The 16,500-nt window shown below is 40.6% G+C and overlaps 3 protein-coding genes across 3 annotated transcripts; 1 reads left to right on the plus strand and 2 right to left on the minus strand.

Annotated features, from left to right (window-relative positions):
• Positions 1-360: 360 nt before the first annotated feature.
• irf9 (interferon regulatory factor 9) lies at positions 361-10,155 on the plus strand. The gene is made up of 10 exons (XM_015013406.2): positions 361-449; positions 774-848; positions 2,420-2,542; positions 3,002-3,179; positions 5,356-5,474; positions 5,559-5,628; positions 5,943-6,002; positions 6,122-6,508; positions 6,860-6,975; positions 7,603-10,155. Exons 2-10 carry the CDS (start codon positions 792-794, stop codon positions 7,768-7,770), a joined length of 1,278 nt encoding a protein of 425 aa, XP_014868892.1. The 5' UTR covers positions 361-449; positions 774-791; the 3' UTR covers positions 7,771-10,155.
• Positions 9,702-13,362, minus strand: emc9 (ER membrane protein complex subunit 9). The gene is made up of 6 exons (XM_015013407.2): positions 13,101-13,362; positions 12,813-13,015; positions 12,046-12,122; positions 11,896-11,965; positions 11,683-11,777; positions 9,702-10,378 (listed from the first exon to the last, which is right to left on the minus strand). The coding sequence occupies exons 2-6, from the start codon at positions 13,005-13,007 to the stop codon at positions 10,198-10,200; spliced, it is 618 nt and encodes a 205-aa protein (XP_014868893.2). The 5' UTR covers positions 13,008-13,015; positions 13,101-13,362; the 3' UTR covers positions 9,702-10,197.
• An 841-nt stretch (positions 13,363-14,203) lies between these two features.
• On the minus strand, positions 14,204-15,817 carry LOC106933878 (uncharacterized). The gene is made up of 4 exons (XM_015013405.2): positions 15,719-15,817; positions 15,595-15,641; positions 14,349-15,524; positions 14,204-14,265 (listed from the first exon to the last, which is right to left on the minus strand). Exons 1-3 carry the CDS (start codon positions 15,733-15,735, stop codon positions 14,362-14,364), a joined length of 1,227 nt encoding a protein of 408 aa, XP_014868891.2. The 5' UTR covers positions 15,736-15,817; the 3' UTR covers positions 14,204-14,265; positions 14,349-14,361.
• Between the last annotated feature and the right edge of the window lie 683 nt (positions 15,818-16,500).

The following is a 16,500-nucleotide window of genomic DNA, read 5'->3' on the forward strand; positions in this document are numbered from 1 at the left end:
GACACAGAAATGTTTAGATTTTATGACAAACAAGTCTTATTGGGGGACATATTTGAATTAACTGAACATGTAAATATTCACGTCAGATAAAACCAGCAGGATATACTACTCATAAATCATTGTATTAGCTAATAAAAAGTCTAAGAAATGTAGAATAAAGTGTTGCAGTGTGGATAATTAGATGTAATTATTTAGTCATAACTTGAACTGAAGCACGAATATATATTAAAAGAAGCTGCAGTTTCGTTTAGGATAACAAAAATCGGGTTGTTTTTGTTATGCAAGCTGCAGACTGAGCGGTGTTTTCTGTCGCCCCCTGGCGGTGGAGACGCTGCGTGTTTCTGCAAAGTCACGTGATTTCGAGGAAACGGGCAGCTGGGCTGAGAGGAGCGAAGCTCTGCTGCTCCGTCACTCAGTCTGCAAGGCGCCGCTGAGGAAACATAACCAAGGTAAACGAAACTTAAACCTACTTCCTCCATTTTGACACTTTAGCTTCTATTTCTGACTTTATAAAGTCCTCAGAACCGCAGCGGAGGGCTCGCTTCTGATATTTTATATCAGCAAAACTTGGCTCTGTTTGAAGGTTGTCAGATTTTTTAAAAAGAAAAACAACTTTTAGTTGTTAACACGGCTCATTTCTGTGTCATAAATCAAATGTATTCGTCTTTTACTTATTTTTTCAGTCAGTTATTTATTAAAATGCGCCTGTAGAGAGATATTAGCTCATGTCATTAATGTGCCACTTATTATTTTATGTTGTTTATGTATTTCAGCCGTTTTAAAGGGGAATCATGGCAGCAGGAAGGATGAGATCCACCCGCAGACTTCGCTCATGGATAGTGGATCAGGTGTGTGTATGTGTGTGTGTGTGTGTGTGTGTTAATGTCCTGAGGGGCAGAAAGGGTGGGGGAAGTAAATAGAGTCCTAATAACTGTCCCGTTTTTGAGGTTATATAAATATCAACCGGAAGTCTAATTTTCAGAAGTTAAAATGAATTAGTTCTCTTCTTAAGTTATTAAAACTGACTTTAACTAAAATACCACCTGCTGAAACTTTAATGAGATGCTTTTATGTGACCTAAATCTGTTTTTTTAGAACCAGAAATCTGTCACAGATTTCTGGTTTGAGGTATGGTCGGTTTATTTGTTATTGTAAACAAGTTGTGTGACCCAGATCAGACATCTATTAATACCTGTGTTTTAATGCACTGTCTTACAAGTCTGTCTGATTTTTCTCTTGCAATTGAACGAGACAAAAAAGAAAAACTCGGGCAAACTTGTGCGACTATGTATTGTAAATTTCCACCCAAAAACTCAAGAGATTTCTATATTAATTCAACAAATTTAGGAGAAAAAGATCAGACTCTATGCTGAAGTTAAAAAGTTGTAAATTTACAAGAAAAAAATTATAATTTGCCATAATAGATACAATCTATTCTTTAGAAAAACATCCAGATGCTCCTAATTTACCACCTCAATGTTAGAGGTTTTCTGGTAAGACTAAAAAATACAAAGTATTTTAAAAAAAATAAATTATGAGAAGTCGAAATAAGATGACAATAAAGTCATGATATTTTAGGAATAAAGTCAATATGAGAATAAAGTCAAAATAATAAGGGAATAAAATTGTAGTATTACAAGAATGAAGCCGTAATATTGTGACTTCATTCTTGTTATACTACAATTTTATTCTGGTAATTTTATTACTTAATCTAATTTTATTTATTTATTTAAATGTTCTTAGCATGGCCCTAATACTGGTGTGTTCTGGCATTTTTTATTTTTATTTTGTTTTATGCAAATTTATGACTTTCAATGTCAGAGAAAATCTTGTTTTGATATTTAACTTTTTCTTGTTGGATTTTTTTATGTAAACATGTGAAATGAATCTAAAAATTTCCAAGTTTTTGCCAGAAATTTACTCAGGTTTAACAAACTTTCTGCTACTTTCTTTTTGTTTTGTCAAATTGCAAGATAAAAATCGGATACATTTGTAAAATAATTGCATTATAATAGCCCACAGAAATTAAATTGGTTGAGGCAACTGAAACTGTTGTGCAGTTCCAACAGGATAATGATCTGAAACACATTTCAAATCTGGTCTAATGGGATAAAGCTAGCTAACTGGAAGCTCATTCTAGTTCAAAAATGAACGGACCTTGCTCCAAATCTTCGTCTAATCCTTGAAACATTTAGCTGTTATATTAAAGAACCATATTGCAGTGATGGAGTAACTCCAGCTCTGTTTATTGTGACACTCAGATTCTATTTGGGCCGATCTGAGCTGGAGATCTGCCGTCTGTTGAACCATTAGCAGGCGTTAGCGCTGGGCAGCAGTTTGGTTTCGCCAAATGGAGGAACTTCCTGTTGGTGTTTGAAACGTTGCTGGAAACCAAACGTTGGTGTTTGTCGTGCGACAGGTGAGCAGCGGGAAGTATCCAGGTGTGATGTGGGACGACGAGGCCAAAACGATGTTCAGGATCCCATGGAAACACGCAGGGAAGCACGACTTCCGTGAGGACGAGGACGCAGCGCTCTTCAAGGTCAGAGGTCGCCTGATGCTTTGTGACTTTGGGTTTTAGTTTACAGGATGAGCGGAACCGGATCAGAACCTGGTGACTGGACCGGATCAGAACCCAGTGACCAGACTGGATCAGAACCCAGTGACCGGACTGGACCGAGTTTGGAAAATATTTCTGTTTTCAGATTGAATTTAAAGTCTGACATCCATCCATCTGCCTATCGTTCATTAATTTGTTCATCCATACATACATCCATCCACTCATCTGTTCATCCATCCACTCATCTATCTATCCATCCACCCAACATCCAATCATCCATCCATCCATCATCTGTCTGTCCATCTATCCGTCTGGTTTTTCCTCCATCCGTCCGTCCTTCCATTTGTTCATTCATCCAACATGTATCCATTTTTTAATGTATCTGTTCTTCATCCGTCCATCCCTCCCTCCATGGTAACGCTGGTTCCCCTGGTTCTGCAGGCCTGGGCCGAGTTCAAAGGGAAGCTGGGGAACGGAGAGAAGAATCCTGCGGCGTGGAAGACGCGTCTTCGCTGCGCTCTCAACAAGAGCCCCGAGTTCAAGGAGGTGATGGAGCGCGCCCAGCTGGACATCTCAGAGCCGTACAAGGTGTACCGCCTGGTGCCCATCAGCGAGCAGGGTGAGGCCCACACGCCGGTGCTGACCCGGTCCAGGTTTTCTGTCTGTCTTGGTTTGGTGAAAACATTGAGCAACACATTACCCAAACCAATCTATTTTTAGAGCAGAAGCGTTTCTGCAGCAGTTTATCTCTGACGGGAGCGTTTGGTGTTTGTCCAGCAGCTGGTTCTGATTCTGGTTCTGATCCAGATAAAACTCCAGCTGCTGATTCTTCAGATCAGACTGGTGAACTTTCACACACACTCAGCAGACAGAGTGAGGGTTTTATTTAGAGCAGGAACCAGGAAACCAAGTGTGATTTCTCTGAGGTTTTCACTACGATTCGTTGGCGGACGAAGTGGCTTCAGGTGTTGAGACGCCTGCTGGCGCGAAGGTTCAAGAGGAAATGGAGCTGATGCTCCACGTTACCCTGATTTGAATATCTGGAAACTTTTATTTTCAAACTTAATTCCTGTTTTCCCGACAGGAAGCCACTCTTCAGTCAAACATCAGTCAGAAGTCACAGTATAAAAGTCACAAACATAAACATTCAACAACAGAATCATAGTGATGCTTTGGGCAGGAAGGATCTCCAGTAGCAGTCAGTACTGCCATCTGTAGAGGCCTCTGACTGAAGACTGTTGCTTTATCACCGCAGCAACAGCAGTAGAAGTGTGTCTGAAACCCATTCTACATGTAGCGCCTCCAACTCTAGGATGAAAAAATTAAACGTGGCGAAAAGTACAGCTTGAAACGATGATCGTAAGATGAACAGTGGCCACTTGGGCGCCGCCATTTTGAAACCAGATTATGTTACCTGGACCACTGTTAACTCAGGTTTGATGTGGTTTTGACCTCTGAGACAGCGAAACCTCATAACTATCCTGACATGCTAACAGCTCCATAACATGTCCTGGATGACACCATCAGCTCTGCTGATCCACCTCATTTGCTTTTGCCACTCCTCTTTAAATCTCTGTATGGTTAGAAAGATGTAGTAGATCTCTCTCTCTCTCCCTCTGCATCCTTGAAGCCTCCTTTCCACCTCCACTGGGGTCATAGTTCAGGTGTTATTTGAGCTTTCGAGAAGCTTCATTCTGCACAGAGAACTAGTCAAAGGCCGCCTCAGAAAGAGGAAGTATGAAGCAGTTAAACCTGATGATGACAGCAGGGGTGTAAACTGAAGAGCTTCACTGGGATCTGGCTTCAGGAGACGCATTGAACGTTAATATTTCATCAGTAATAAAGTTATGATGTTTATCACGGCAGCTGTAAAGCAGGGAAACGTCGTCAACCTCCATATTTACACAAACGTTTAGCTCTCCTGTCTGGGATCATTCATGCTAATGAGCTTCCAGTTTGTTTACATTTTATCATGGCAACCAGAACGAGAGTATTTACATGTCAGCTGCTTTCTGACTCACTTCGGACCTGGAAGGTCAAAGGATCGCTTGATCACATTTTTATTCTTACCTTTGAGGTATTCTTTGCTTTTAAGCAGATTTTTAAATGTTTTTATTTTAAATTAGAAAAGTGATGATATCCAGGGTTCCTACGAACTCTGGGAAAGTCTGACTTTTGATTCAAGTAATTTCAGATCTGGATAAAATGGAAATGGAAAAATATTTCCTTTGTTTTACTTCTTATCTTCTAAAACTTCATTTCCAGAGTTATTTTTTTCTTTGTCTTTTCTTGTTCCTTTTTTTCTCGTTATCCTTCCTAGAATCCTTTTTCCTTCCCTTTCCTTCTTGTGTTCCCTTCCTTATTTCCTAGTGTCCTTCTTCCCTTTTCCTCTCGTTTCATTCTTTTCTTTTCTTCCCAGTGTCGTTTTTCCTGTTTCCTTCTTATGTCTCCTTTTTCCTTCCTTCCTAGTGTCCTCTGCCTTCCTTTTTGTCTCTCCTTTACCTTCCTTTAGTGTCCTTTTTCAGTTTCCTCCTTGTCTTTTCTTTCTTGTTTCCCTTAATTTCTTTTTGCATCCCCTTCCATCTTTCTCTCCCAGTTTACTTTTTCCCTCCGTTCTTTAGCCTTTCTGAAGGTTTTTTTTTGCGTCAACCACCTGATCATGACAGCATGTTTTGTAGTTTGCGCTTAATAAAAGGTGACATCTCTCAGAAGCTTCGGCTGCTGGCAGTCAGAATATAATCCCTTGGATTAGCGCTGCTGGACGTCAGATTAATCTTCCTCCTCCGGGTTTCCAGGTGTGCTGCTTCCTGAGCCGAAGGTCAAAGAGAAGAGCAGCAAGAAGCTGAAGAGGAAGAGCAGCAGCTCGGACTGCCAGGTCAAAAAGATCAAAACTGAAGAGGTCACCTCTCAGCTGGTGAGGCTGACGCTCAGGTCAAAGGTCAAGGTTTCGTCCTGCAGATGTCAGGTGGACCACTAACCTTCTGTCCTTGATTCACAGCATGAAGAGGAAGAGGACCAGCAGCAGGACAGCCAGCCGGTCCAGTCAGACGGACCTGCCCAATGCACCAGTGAGTCCAGACGCTCCGTTACAGCCCACAGCATGATGCTGCCACTGCCATGCTCAATAACTAGCATAGTGCTTTATAGAGGAAGATCTAATCTCTTCTAAACGCTGATGCCTGAGATTCATTTATGAAATATTTTTGTTTTGGTGCATTTCTTTAAAAACATCATCCAGAAGGAACTTTTTTTCTGTAAAAACCCCAGTGAGGTTGTTATCAAGCCGTTTCTTTGTCTCTGCAGTATTTCAGAATAACTTTAAGCCTCATTACGAGTTTTTTCTGCTTAGTAACTGGTTTATTTCTCATCTTCCTCTCTGCAGCGCTGGATGAGATCAGGCTGGACGTTCGGATCGAGGAGAGCGTCCCGGCCAACACAGGAGGTAACCAACGTTACAGCAGGAGAAAAGCTGCTGTCTCCATCATGAACCTGTGGCTTTAGCTCCGCCCCCTCTGATAACCCCGCCCCCTCTGATAACCCCACCCCCTTTCTTTCCAACAGACCAAGACTCCTTCAGCGTGACGGTTCATTATCTTGGCCAGGAGGTTCTCAAACGTCAGATCAGCGGCCCCGATGTGCGCATCGCGTATCTGCCCTCCTCGCCCGCCCCCCCGACTCCTGCCGCCCTGTGCCGCTTCCCTCGCATCCTGCTGCCGGAGCCGCCGTCCGCGTTGCCGGCGGGCGAGGAGCTGCAGGCGCTGTTCACCCTGCTGCCCTTCATGGCGAAGGGCATCGCGCTGACGTCCACGCCGCAGGGGGTGTACGGCAGGCGGTTCTGCCAGGGCCGGATCTTCTGGACGGGGCCGCACACGACCACGCCGGGCCTCCACCGGATGGAGAGGAACATGGAGTCGGTGCTGCTGTTCAGCAAGGACATCTTCAAGCAACGTGAGTCTAAACGTCTGGTTTTTATTTATCCGTTGAGCTGCCAGGTTCTCGTTTGGCTGAATCCTTAAAAAGTCTTAAATTCCTTTAAAAAAACAGTGAATTGGCTTTAAATTCATTGTCATGTTGTAAAAGCAACCTATTGTGCTTCCTAGAACAGGAGAGGATATACAAAAAAACATTACACTAAAATGAATCCATTATGGTCTTAAAAAGTCTTAAATCTGAGCAGGTGAAACTGGTGATATAAAACATGATGGAGCCTCGTTTAAAGAATATCTCAGGCTCTGCTTTCCTCCAGTTCCTGAAACTGACCTGAAAACTCAACCCGGTTCTGGTCTGGTGTTTCCTCAGAACTGGACTCTTTCCGAGCCAACGGCGGCGAGCCTCCTCAGTGCAGCTTCACTCTGTGTTTTGGAGAAGAGTTCAGCAACACCGAAGATCCGTCTCGCAAACTGATCATCGCGCAGGTAAACCTCCGGACACGGAGGCACATTTTGATCATGTTGGTTTTAATGCTACATATTTTTTTAAAAATTAGAAAATTGATAATTTGCAGAAAAAAATACAGTTTTCAAAGATTAAATATACAATATCAAGTCGGAAATTTGTGGGAAAAAAGTGACAGAAATCATCTAAGATGAAGGTAAATGAAATTATTTCCTCACAAATTTCCATTTTCTCTACATCAGAGAAAATCTGTTTCTTAAATATGTCAAATTAATGTCAAAGTGATGTTGGTGGAAATTTACTGTCCTGACATCATTTTACCATCTAGAATGGCCCGTGTTCCCCAAATACAGCATCGTATTTAAGGAATCAATTTGAAATTATTTATTGAAGTTTAAAGGAATAAATTTGAAATCTAAAGAATCACATTTTTTAAAATCTGTTATTTAAAACTAAATTTCGTGTATATGAGCCAAACGTCCTGCTGTTTGTTCCACTAATCTAATATTAAGTTCAGTTCTGATGGTTTTGCATCAGATTTCATAAAATAAAGCCACTACAATCTAAAAAAATACATTTTGATGTCCAGTTTTCTACTGTGAAGCGTAAGCTGAGGTAGTTCCTCTGCCTGTGCCTCCTGTCTGCAGGTTTCCCTCCCGTGGGCGGAGCAGCAGGTGGAGAACGCGCTCTCCGTCTTCAACACCCTGTCGGTCTTCCGGACCTTGGCCAGCCAGTCTCCGCTGGGAGAAATCACGCTGAACCTCGTCACGGTGCCGTCGCCGTCCTCCGAGCTGGACGCCTGTCAGACCAACTGAGAGTCTCCAAGAAACTCTGAAACATTCCCAGCTTTCAAAATAAGAGCCTCTGCTTTCTCTGCACGCGAAAAATAAGACTTTGAAGCACTCAAAAGAAAAATCCGTTGAACTCTGGAGACGAAATGGTGACGTTTGGGGTTAAAAAAGTGGATTTTCTTCATTTCCTGCGGGGATCGGTGCGTTGGAAACACTACAGGAAAAGCCAACAGCGTGGAGATCGTGTGTTTTAGAGAAATTTAAAAATAGTTTCTCTATAAATCAGTTTTTATTGTTCTGTTGGTGCTTCGAGCCCAAACACTCTTTTAAAGGGACCATAAAGTTAAAAACAGGCATGTTTAAGGTACTGTACTCCAATCATAGCATAGATTAATAGTTTTAGCTACTTGTTATCATCCAGACTGATTATGAAACAGTCTTAAAGCTGAGTTTTAGTTTAAAACACTCGTTTTATTAAACAACAAAAGAATTTCACTGTGAACTTCATTATTACAGCAGAGATCACATCCAACAGTTTTTCCTTTTCACAATTCCTAAATCTTCCCTCATTCACTGGATTAAATTATGTATCGCTAAGAAGTAAAGCACAATAACAACCATGTAAGTCAAAACATTAGCCTCAAAAACACAGATTTCTATTTCATTTTAGGGAAGCTCTAACTTTAGTAGATTATTATTTAAAGGCTGGTTTAAGAAGCTCTACTCAGATTTGATTTGATTTGATTATTTCTGGCTGGAGGTTGTGTTATGATGCCACGTTCAGGGCATCTGTTCAAGAAAAAATAGTTTTAAAAGTTTGTATTGTAATAATTTCTCAAAAAAAGATTGCAGTACCAAGTTAGTTTTTGTTCAGTTTAGATGGTAAAAGTTTACAAATAGCTGTAAAGCAGGCAGTGGAGTGTAGATTAAAAAAATAAATAAAAATGAGGCCATGGAGGAGAAAGTTTCAGCGGAAAAACTCAGAAATTTTGAGTAATTTCACATTAAATTTAAAGTATTAAAACAAAGATATTATAATGTCAGAAATTTGTAAGAATACGGTCAAATTTTTCAGAATTTGTTTTAAAAAAATTGGACATTTGTAACAGAAAATAGTGGATGTCATCTAAGATTGAGTCGGTACATTTAGGAAACAAACATCTGGATGTTTTCCAGAGTTAAAGGGAAGAATCCGGGTTGTTTTCCTGGACCAGAACGTCTCCTGGAGACCCGGTTCTGGTCCAGGAAAAGCCCAGACCTCATCCTTAAACTCTGGGAAACATCCAGGTGTGAGTCTCGTCGACGTAGCGCCTCAATCCTGGAGCGTTTCTGGCTCATTTCGTCACAAATGTACAACTTTTTAGAAAATTCCTGATAAATTTGAGAGTTTTCTTACAAATTTCTGACTTTGTACATTAAATAGTTTTAATATTGTAAATTTATACCTTTTATCCTGGAAGATTTTCATTTTACAGCTTTTCAAAATCAGTTTTTTCTCGTAAATAAGTGAAATTAATTCATAAATTTCAGAGTTTTTTGGTGAAAATCAGCTCCTCCATGGCCTCATTATTTTTATTTGTTTCATCTATAACAGCCCCGATACTCTGTCATATTTATACCAACTATTCATGTTTATTTATATTTTTTAAGACTTAAACTGACAGAAAAACAAGGAATTATATCATTTGAATGTGGGGAAAAATCCAGAATTATGAACGGAAGACAGCAAACACTGAAATATAAAAAATATTCTAAAAATTCTTAATTGTTTTTTTAAATCTGAGAACTTCTTGAATTTGAATCTGAAATTTTCTCATCTGATGTTGGTGTAAAATGTAAATATGGGAATATTGCACTAAAGTTTAGAGCATTTAGTTTGTTGGAGTTCATTTAATGGTAGTTTGTCGATTTTAAGTTGATTTTCTTTAATTCAAGGTAAGAAAACGCTGCAGAAATGAAGAAGAAAATTTATTCTTGGACCACAACGAGCTTTGAGTTCAGTTTATATCCAATATTTAAAACTGGAACATTTAAGGTTTGTAGAAGTTGAAAACTTGTTACCAATGTAATTAATCACAGTGTAAAAACAATAATTAAGTACATCCTGTCAAATTAAACGTTTCTATCCAGCAATTATGAGGAAATCAACCAAATAAAACAGATATTTTTTTTAAACAAACTACCATCATCATCACATCATCATCCTGAGTTGGATGAACATTTTGTGACACAAGAAAAAGAAAAAAGGCATTTAGAAATAAAACCATGAGGTGGATTGTTGGAGTTAAATCCTATTTTAAGGTGGATTAGTTAAAAAATGATCCGTTTTTTTTGGGTTGGCACGAGATGTAAATGTGTCATTTAAGCTCGTTTGTCTTTGTTCTGTCGATAGTAAAACTTTTCCATGGACTCTGCTGGGTGTGTGTTTGTGTCGGGGGAACCGGGTCGCCGTCAGATGTTTCCGTTGGCCGGCGAGGAAAGCTCGGCGATCTTGGCGTTGAGCGTCTGATTGGTCCAGTCCTTGGTGATGTCATCCAGGTGGCCGTCGAAGTCCACCAGGAGGGCGTGGTCGCCCGACTCCAGCATCTGGCTGGCGATGGCCTGCGTCTCTTCCCACTGCCGCAGCATGATCCTGGACAGGAAGTGACACGAGTCCGTTAGGCTGACGAACAGGAAGCTGCTGCTACTCAAAGCAATGGAGTCCAAGTCCAAACTAAATCAGCCATTTTATACATTTATTAATGAAAACTAAAAGGAAACTTGATAAATTGTTTCAGATGAGATTCTGATTTCTCAGACTAATCTGAGTCGGATTAAACTTCCTGATTCCAGATTAATCTCTTCCTGATGCTATATTGACATTTTACTCACTAAACTACAAACCAAGACTTTATAAAGTCCCTCACAAACCTAACATCTCAGTTTTTATCTGACAGACCAACACACAGTGGAAAAAAAATAGTTTTCACAACCCTCAATTAATAAATCTGAAAAGTGTGGCCTGCATTTGTATTCAGCCTCCCTGGTTTTCTGGAGTTTTTTCCTCCATCAGATAATTTTTTAGTCTGTAAACCTTCATTTTCAAGCCTTAGCACAGATACTCAGTTGGACTGAGGTTTGGACTTTGACTAGGCCATTCTAATTCATGAATTTGCATTGATGAAAACCAGGTGTGTCCAACTGCAATTAAAAAATGATAGAAATTTGTCCCGTCCAGCACAGGTGGTTGATTAAGAAGGACATTTTTTGTAATCAAGGCAAAACTATTAAAAACTTTATTTTTTATGATGAAAAATGTAAAGTACGACTGAAAGTATTTGTTTTTTCATAACCAAGCTTTTACCATAAGTAGATCCAGAGACTTCTAGAGACCCAAATCCTTCCAAATCCTTTTCTTATTACAGAAAATACTTTCTTTCTTTGTTTTTTAAACTAGTTCATTTCATACATCAATAGTACAAAATCCCTTTTAAGTTTCAGATCTGCTATAAATAACATCCATGTCTGCCTCTGCTGACCTTCACTGTTTCTCTACCTGAGGAATCCCTGACCTCACCGGCGCCCTCTGCTGGCCATTAAAGGTGTTCCAGCTCTTTCCAAACTGGATTATTTTCTCTCCATTTACTGGTTTTCATGTGAACTAAATTACAGATAAATTAGTTAATGTTTCAATTTAAAACATCCTGCAGCTTCCTGGAGACTCAAGCCACTTAAAATTATTTTTATTTTACATTTCAGTTTCTGGAATTTGCATCTTTTTCTAAAGGATAAAGGATGAACTGGTTGGACAGATGTCTGAGCTCAAAGCTTTTGATTTGAACTCTTCCCAAATGACTTCCTAAGTTAAAAAATTGGTATTTAAACCCAAACTAACTCATTTTATTCTTTATAATTCCCATACTGACCCTTACGCCCTCCCTCCCCCTCGGTTCTTACGTGTGTTTGTCCTTCAGAACCCATTTGGAGTCTCTGCGTTCGTACATGACGATCGGAGGAACCCGATCATCTGGAGACATCTTGCTGCCGTCGAGCTTCAGGAAGAAACAGAAACAAACCGACTGCATTAAACCAGCAAACTCTCCCGTCCGTCCCATAAACATAGAAAACATTTAATCTCTTCATTAAGACTTTATTTTCTGTCGTCCTCACCATTAATAAGACTGCACTCTCAAACTGCTCGGCGATCTTGTCGGCTATCTTCAGAGCGCACGGCGTCGGGCTGCAAACAGACACCAGACCACTGAAACCGTTTCTGGATCGGCTTTGGTCCTGGAGAAGTTTCTTCCTTCAGAAACTCACCTGCAGTCTGATGCGCAGGCGTTGGCCTGGTAATATCCAACTATCCTCTGCTGAGTCTGAGCGCACCAGACATCCACCTGGGAGAAGAGAAGAGAGAAAACTGCTGGTTTAGTCATTTTAGACATGTCTGCAAAACATCTGAGTAAATTAGCTGATTTATGTTCAGCTTCAGGAGGATTAAAAACGCCTCATAAACGTGTTGCAGGAAATATTTAACTATTTAAATCAGCAGATTATTTACAAAAATAAAAGTGGATTAACACTTCATCCACAGTCCACACCTTACTGAAATCTTGAGAGGGCTTTGTAAGCCTGCAACTATTATTTTGATGATAAATCAATTAATCAGACAAATTTACATTCTGCAGATTTTTCATTTAACCACAAGCTTTGCCTTTATGGGAAATTTGATTTATTTTACTTTTAACCTCAGAGAACATCCAAGATTTTTTCTTATAAACATGTTAAAATAATTCATAAGATTTATGAATTATTTTGGTGGAATCTACTCCTTCATAACCACATTACTATTATTTTTTCATCTTCATGAATTTCAATGTGGGGGTGGAGAAAAAAAAATCAGCACTTGTGAAATGGAGCAATGTAAATCCAATTTTATGTCAATCTGAATTTGGAATTTTTATATTGCTGAAATAAATTAAATTTTTAACTTTATTCTCATGTTTACAGAAAAACTTCCCTTATTTTGGATCTACATCACATCCTGGGCCTTTTTGAGAACTGGGCCACCACACCAAACTCCACACCTGCGTGAGGGCCAGTTGCGTGATGGGAGCCAAGGGCAGGTGAGAGTGAAGCAGCGGCACGCAGTCCGTCACGCAAACAGCGCCACCTGCCGAGCTTGAGGACAACAGCAGTCCATTGATGCTGCAGCGGGGGAACAGGCAGGAGTGCAGGTACATCTTCACATAAGCCCGACAGGAGAGCTCCACCTCACCCATGGTGACCGCTACGGAGGTGCAGGGCGGACAGAGAGACGTTGAAACACCGAACAATAACACAAACACTTTCCTTATGAACGGCGCCATATTTACCTAGAAACAGACCCAGAAACGTCCCGGTTCGGCTGCGTTTGACAGCCAGATAATTGCCCTGTTAGGTCCTGTGGTTAGCATACAAGCTAAACCGATCCGCTGAACTAGTCTACCTCCAAGTTAGTCTCACTAGAGCTGCGAGATACACGATCAATACCTTAAGCAGTTTAAAACCCAGTTAAATTACTTACAAAACCCAGAGGTCTGTCTTTTAGCTAACAAGCTGGCGAATGAATGACGTCCAAAGGTAGTCACTGGTCCCTCCCACTGGAGTCATATGCATTGTTCCGATTGGCTTAGAGCCGAGATTCTGTAATATGATTGGTGTAGAACCGTGCTTCTCCGTTCTCCTTTTTAAGAGCATGTTTACACATCACAGCACCGTGCGCCCCCTAACGGAGCGGAGGAAGGCACTTTGACAAAAGTGAATGAGTATCTAGAAAAATGTTTTGCTGAAATAAAGAGCATTACACGCCAGTAAAATCTCTGGATACTCAACCCACTAACTTAAAAAATGACAAGTCATGTTAGAAACATGTCACTGGATGTACTCCATTTTCTTACATGTACTGGTTAAAAAAATCCACTTAATTTTGAAACATGAATTGCAGGTAGATTGAATAAATGCACAGGGTTAATCCCAATATCACTGCCATTTGAAATAACTACCCTTACATGAACCTCTTCATTTAAAATGAAGACTAATGCATAGTTAACTAGTTTTATTGCGCAACATCTGCATGACTGGTTCTGCTTTAGTGGTGCTTCTGGGACAGCCTTGGTTGGTTGATTTGGATGTAAAGTTTCTGTGACCATTTGACCAAATCACCACACTGCCTAGCCAAGTAGCATTTCTGTGAGGGTTTTGGTACATTGTGTCCCTGGGGAAGTGTAGTCTCCATTTTACCCTCAACATTGTAGAAACACCTGGAACATGCAAAATTCCAGTCAAGTTTTTAATACCAGGTCAGCACAGAAAAGCTTAGCAATTGAAAATTAGTCTAGAGTTTTGCAGGCAGGTTTTCGTTTATGAAATTAAAGTAGAAAAATAACCCCAATAAGATTAGAGCCACTTTATTAAAGAACAAAATAAAACAAAAATATAAGTGTTGTAATGAGTCCTTTATTGACAGAGGTGAATAATTTGGTGTCATTACTTCTGGACCTAGGACAAAAAAAGAAAAAAAAAAAAAAAAAGTCAAGTTAAGACTGTAAAAAGTTGAAGTTCCTCTTCATAAAATTACCAACCTTCTGAAGTGCTCTAGATGCAGGGCTTTGATTGCAGAAATGGCCATTTGCTATAGCATCCTGGACTCTTGGGTGGCTCTCCATGATGCGGGGGCTCTTTAGGAACCTTCCCAGACTCCAAGGTTTGGAATAAAGGCATTAGGCCGTGGCTGACTGGAGCCTCTGCAGGATGCCTGGGCTTAACAGGGAATGTTTGTGGCCTACAAACACTAAAGGGACTCCCCACTGAACAAGGAGGCTTACTAGGAAGCTGTGGTGGTTGGACCTGAGGTACTGGACCTCCTATTGGATACTTTGACTCAACAGGAAGTACTGGTTGGTCAAACAGAGGGACTGGCCCTCCAAATGGGTACTTGGGTTCAACAGGAAGCGCTGGTGGGTTGGACTGGGGGACTAGAAATCCAAATGGGTAGTCTGGCACAACACGAAGTCCTGGTGGGTTGGATGGAAGGGCTGGACCTCCTATTGGGTACTTTGGTTCAGTGGGGTAAGCTGGTGGCCAGCAAGAACCTGATTGTCTTCTACTTGAACAAGGAGGCTTTCTAGGAAACTGTGGTGGCTTCACTGAAGAGACTGGACCTTCTATTGGGTACTTGGGCTCAACAGGAAGCGTTGGTGGGTTTAAGGGAGGAATTGGAAATCCTGCTTGGTACTTGGGCTCAACAGGAAGCATTGGTGGGTTTAAGGGAGGAATTGGAAATCCTACTGGGTACTCTGGGGCTATCGGAAGCATTAATGGGTAGAACAGCTGGCCTGGATGGCCTATTGAGTACTTTGGCTCAACAGGTAGCATTGGTGGGTTGGACAGGGGGACTACAAGTCTGAATGGGTACTCTGGCACAATAGGAAGCGCTGGTGGGTTGGACAGAAGGACTGGACCACCTATTGGGTACTTTGGCTCAACAGGGAATGTTGGTGACCTGCAAGAACCTGCTTGACAAGGAGGCTCTCTAGGAAACTGTGGTGGCTTAAACAGAGGGACTGGACCTCCAATTGGGAACTTCGGCTCAATAGGCAACTGAAGTTTATTACTGCCCTGTTCCTGCTGAGGGGTAAAGAAACCATGGAAACCCCTTGGAAACCATGGGGCATAGCGTTGCACATCTGGGAGTTTGTGTGGTTTGTTTGGACCCCAAGTTAGAATCCCAACCTCAGGCTTTGAAGGCACATATGAAGCTGTTGAAAAGCAGACTCAAGTTAAGTCTTTGTTTCACTAGATATTGAAAATTACACAAGTCAACCTTACCTTTTACTTTACATATCTCCAATGCCAATAAGGACACCATCACCAGCCTAGGAATAAAAAAAAAGTTTAATAAAAACTGTTTAAGGAGGAAAAAAAACATTTAACTTACTCTAGTTTGACATACCTGAACAGAAAAGCCATAATGTCAACCTAAGTTGACAGCACGCAATAACTTGTGTACTGCTGTTGCTTAATTTTATACCTCCCCCTCCAATTCTGTTTTGGTAAATGGAAACAGGTGTCAGTAGTTGAAGGCTGGTGTGGTCAATTATCTTACAAGAGAAGTGTTTCCTGCATGGGGAAACCATACAGGGACTTTTTTGGTGGAAAACAGCACCTATCACCAAAGTTTAGGAAATTTGCCTGTTTTTTTCTCCAGAACACTAGAGAGTCACTTTAACATACATAATACATTTATTGTGAAACATAAATTAGAGACTACACAGATTTAGATCAAGATCACCCTCTATGGGGTCAATGGACAGAATCTCACAGTTTAATGGCTAAAATACACAAACACACACACACACACATATCAATCAATCAATCAATCAAATTTTATTTGTATAGCACATTTCAGCAGCAAGGCATTTCAAAGTGCTTTACATAATTTTAAACAATGAGAAAGAAAAAGAAAGTAATAAAAAGATAAAAAGAAAAGATAAAATCACAGCCTAACAGGACAAGGCCTCCAGCCTTGCAGCACCAGGCTCCGTCCGCCTGTTTCGCGAAAATTTTGCGCTAGGACTTTCGCTGTCCTACGCGGATTTTGTACATTAATTGGTTACCTGTTAGTCTAGAATTTACAGGGTTAAACAGTGAGAAAGAAAAAGAAAGTAATAAAAAGATAAAAAGAAAAGATAAAATCACAGCCTAACAGGACAAGGCCTCCAGCCTTGCAGCACC

The sequence above is a fragment of the Poecilia mexicana genome, unplaced genomic scaffold, assembly GCF_051168715.1.
Source record: "Poecilia mexicana isolate PSO_F unplaced genomic scaffold, ASM5116871v1 scaffold_20, whole genome shotgun sequence".
In the NCBI taxonomy this organism is placed as follows: Eukaryota; Metazoa; Chordata; class Actinopteri; order Cyprinodontiformes; family Poeciliidae; genus Poecilia; species Poecilia mexicana.

What these genes read in the sequence shown, in the direction of transcription:
- irf9 (XM_015013406.2), top strand. Translation starts at nt 792, where the DNA reads ATGGCAGCAGGAAGGATGAGATCCACCCGCAGACTTCGCTCATGGATA. An exon ending in AAGAGGTCACCTCTCAGCTG is followed by an intron (nt 5,475 to 5,558) that starts GTGAGGCTGACG and finishes CTTGATTCACAG; the next exon opens with CATGAAGAGGAAGAGGACCA. An exon ending in GCAAACTGATCATCGCGCAG is followed by an intron (nt 6,976 to 7,602) that starts GTAAACCTCCGG and finishes TCCTGTCTGCAG; the next exon opens with GTTTCCCTCCCGTGGGCGGA.
- emc9 (XM_015013407.2), bottom strand. Translation starts at nt 13,007, where the DNA reads ATGGGTGAGGTGGAGCTCTCCTGTCGGGCTTATGTGAAGATGTACCTG. An exon ending in CGCAACTGGCCCTCACGCAG is followed by an intron (nt 12,123 to 12,812) that starts GTGTGGAGTTTG and finishes CTCTTCTCCCAG; the next exon opens with GTGGATGTCTGGTGCGCTCA. An exon ending in GTTCTGAAGGACAAACACAC is followed by an intron (nt 10,379 to 11,682) that starts GTAAGAACCGAG and finishes CTTCCTGTCCAG; the next exon opens with GATCATGCTGCGGCAGTGGG.
- LOC106933878 (XM_015013405.2), bottom strand. An exon ending in GGAGATATGTAAAGTAAAAG is followed by an intron (nt 15,525 to 15,594) that starts GTAAGGTTGACT and finishes GCTTTTCAACAG; the next exon opens with CTTCATATGTGCCTTCAAAG.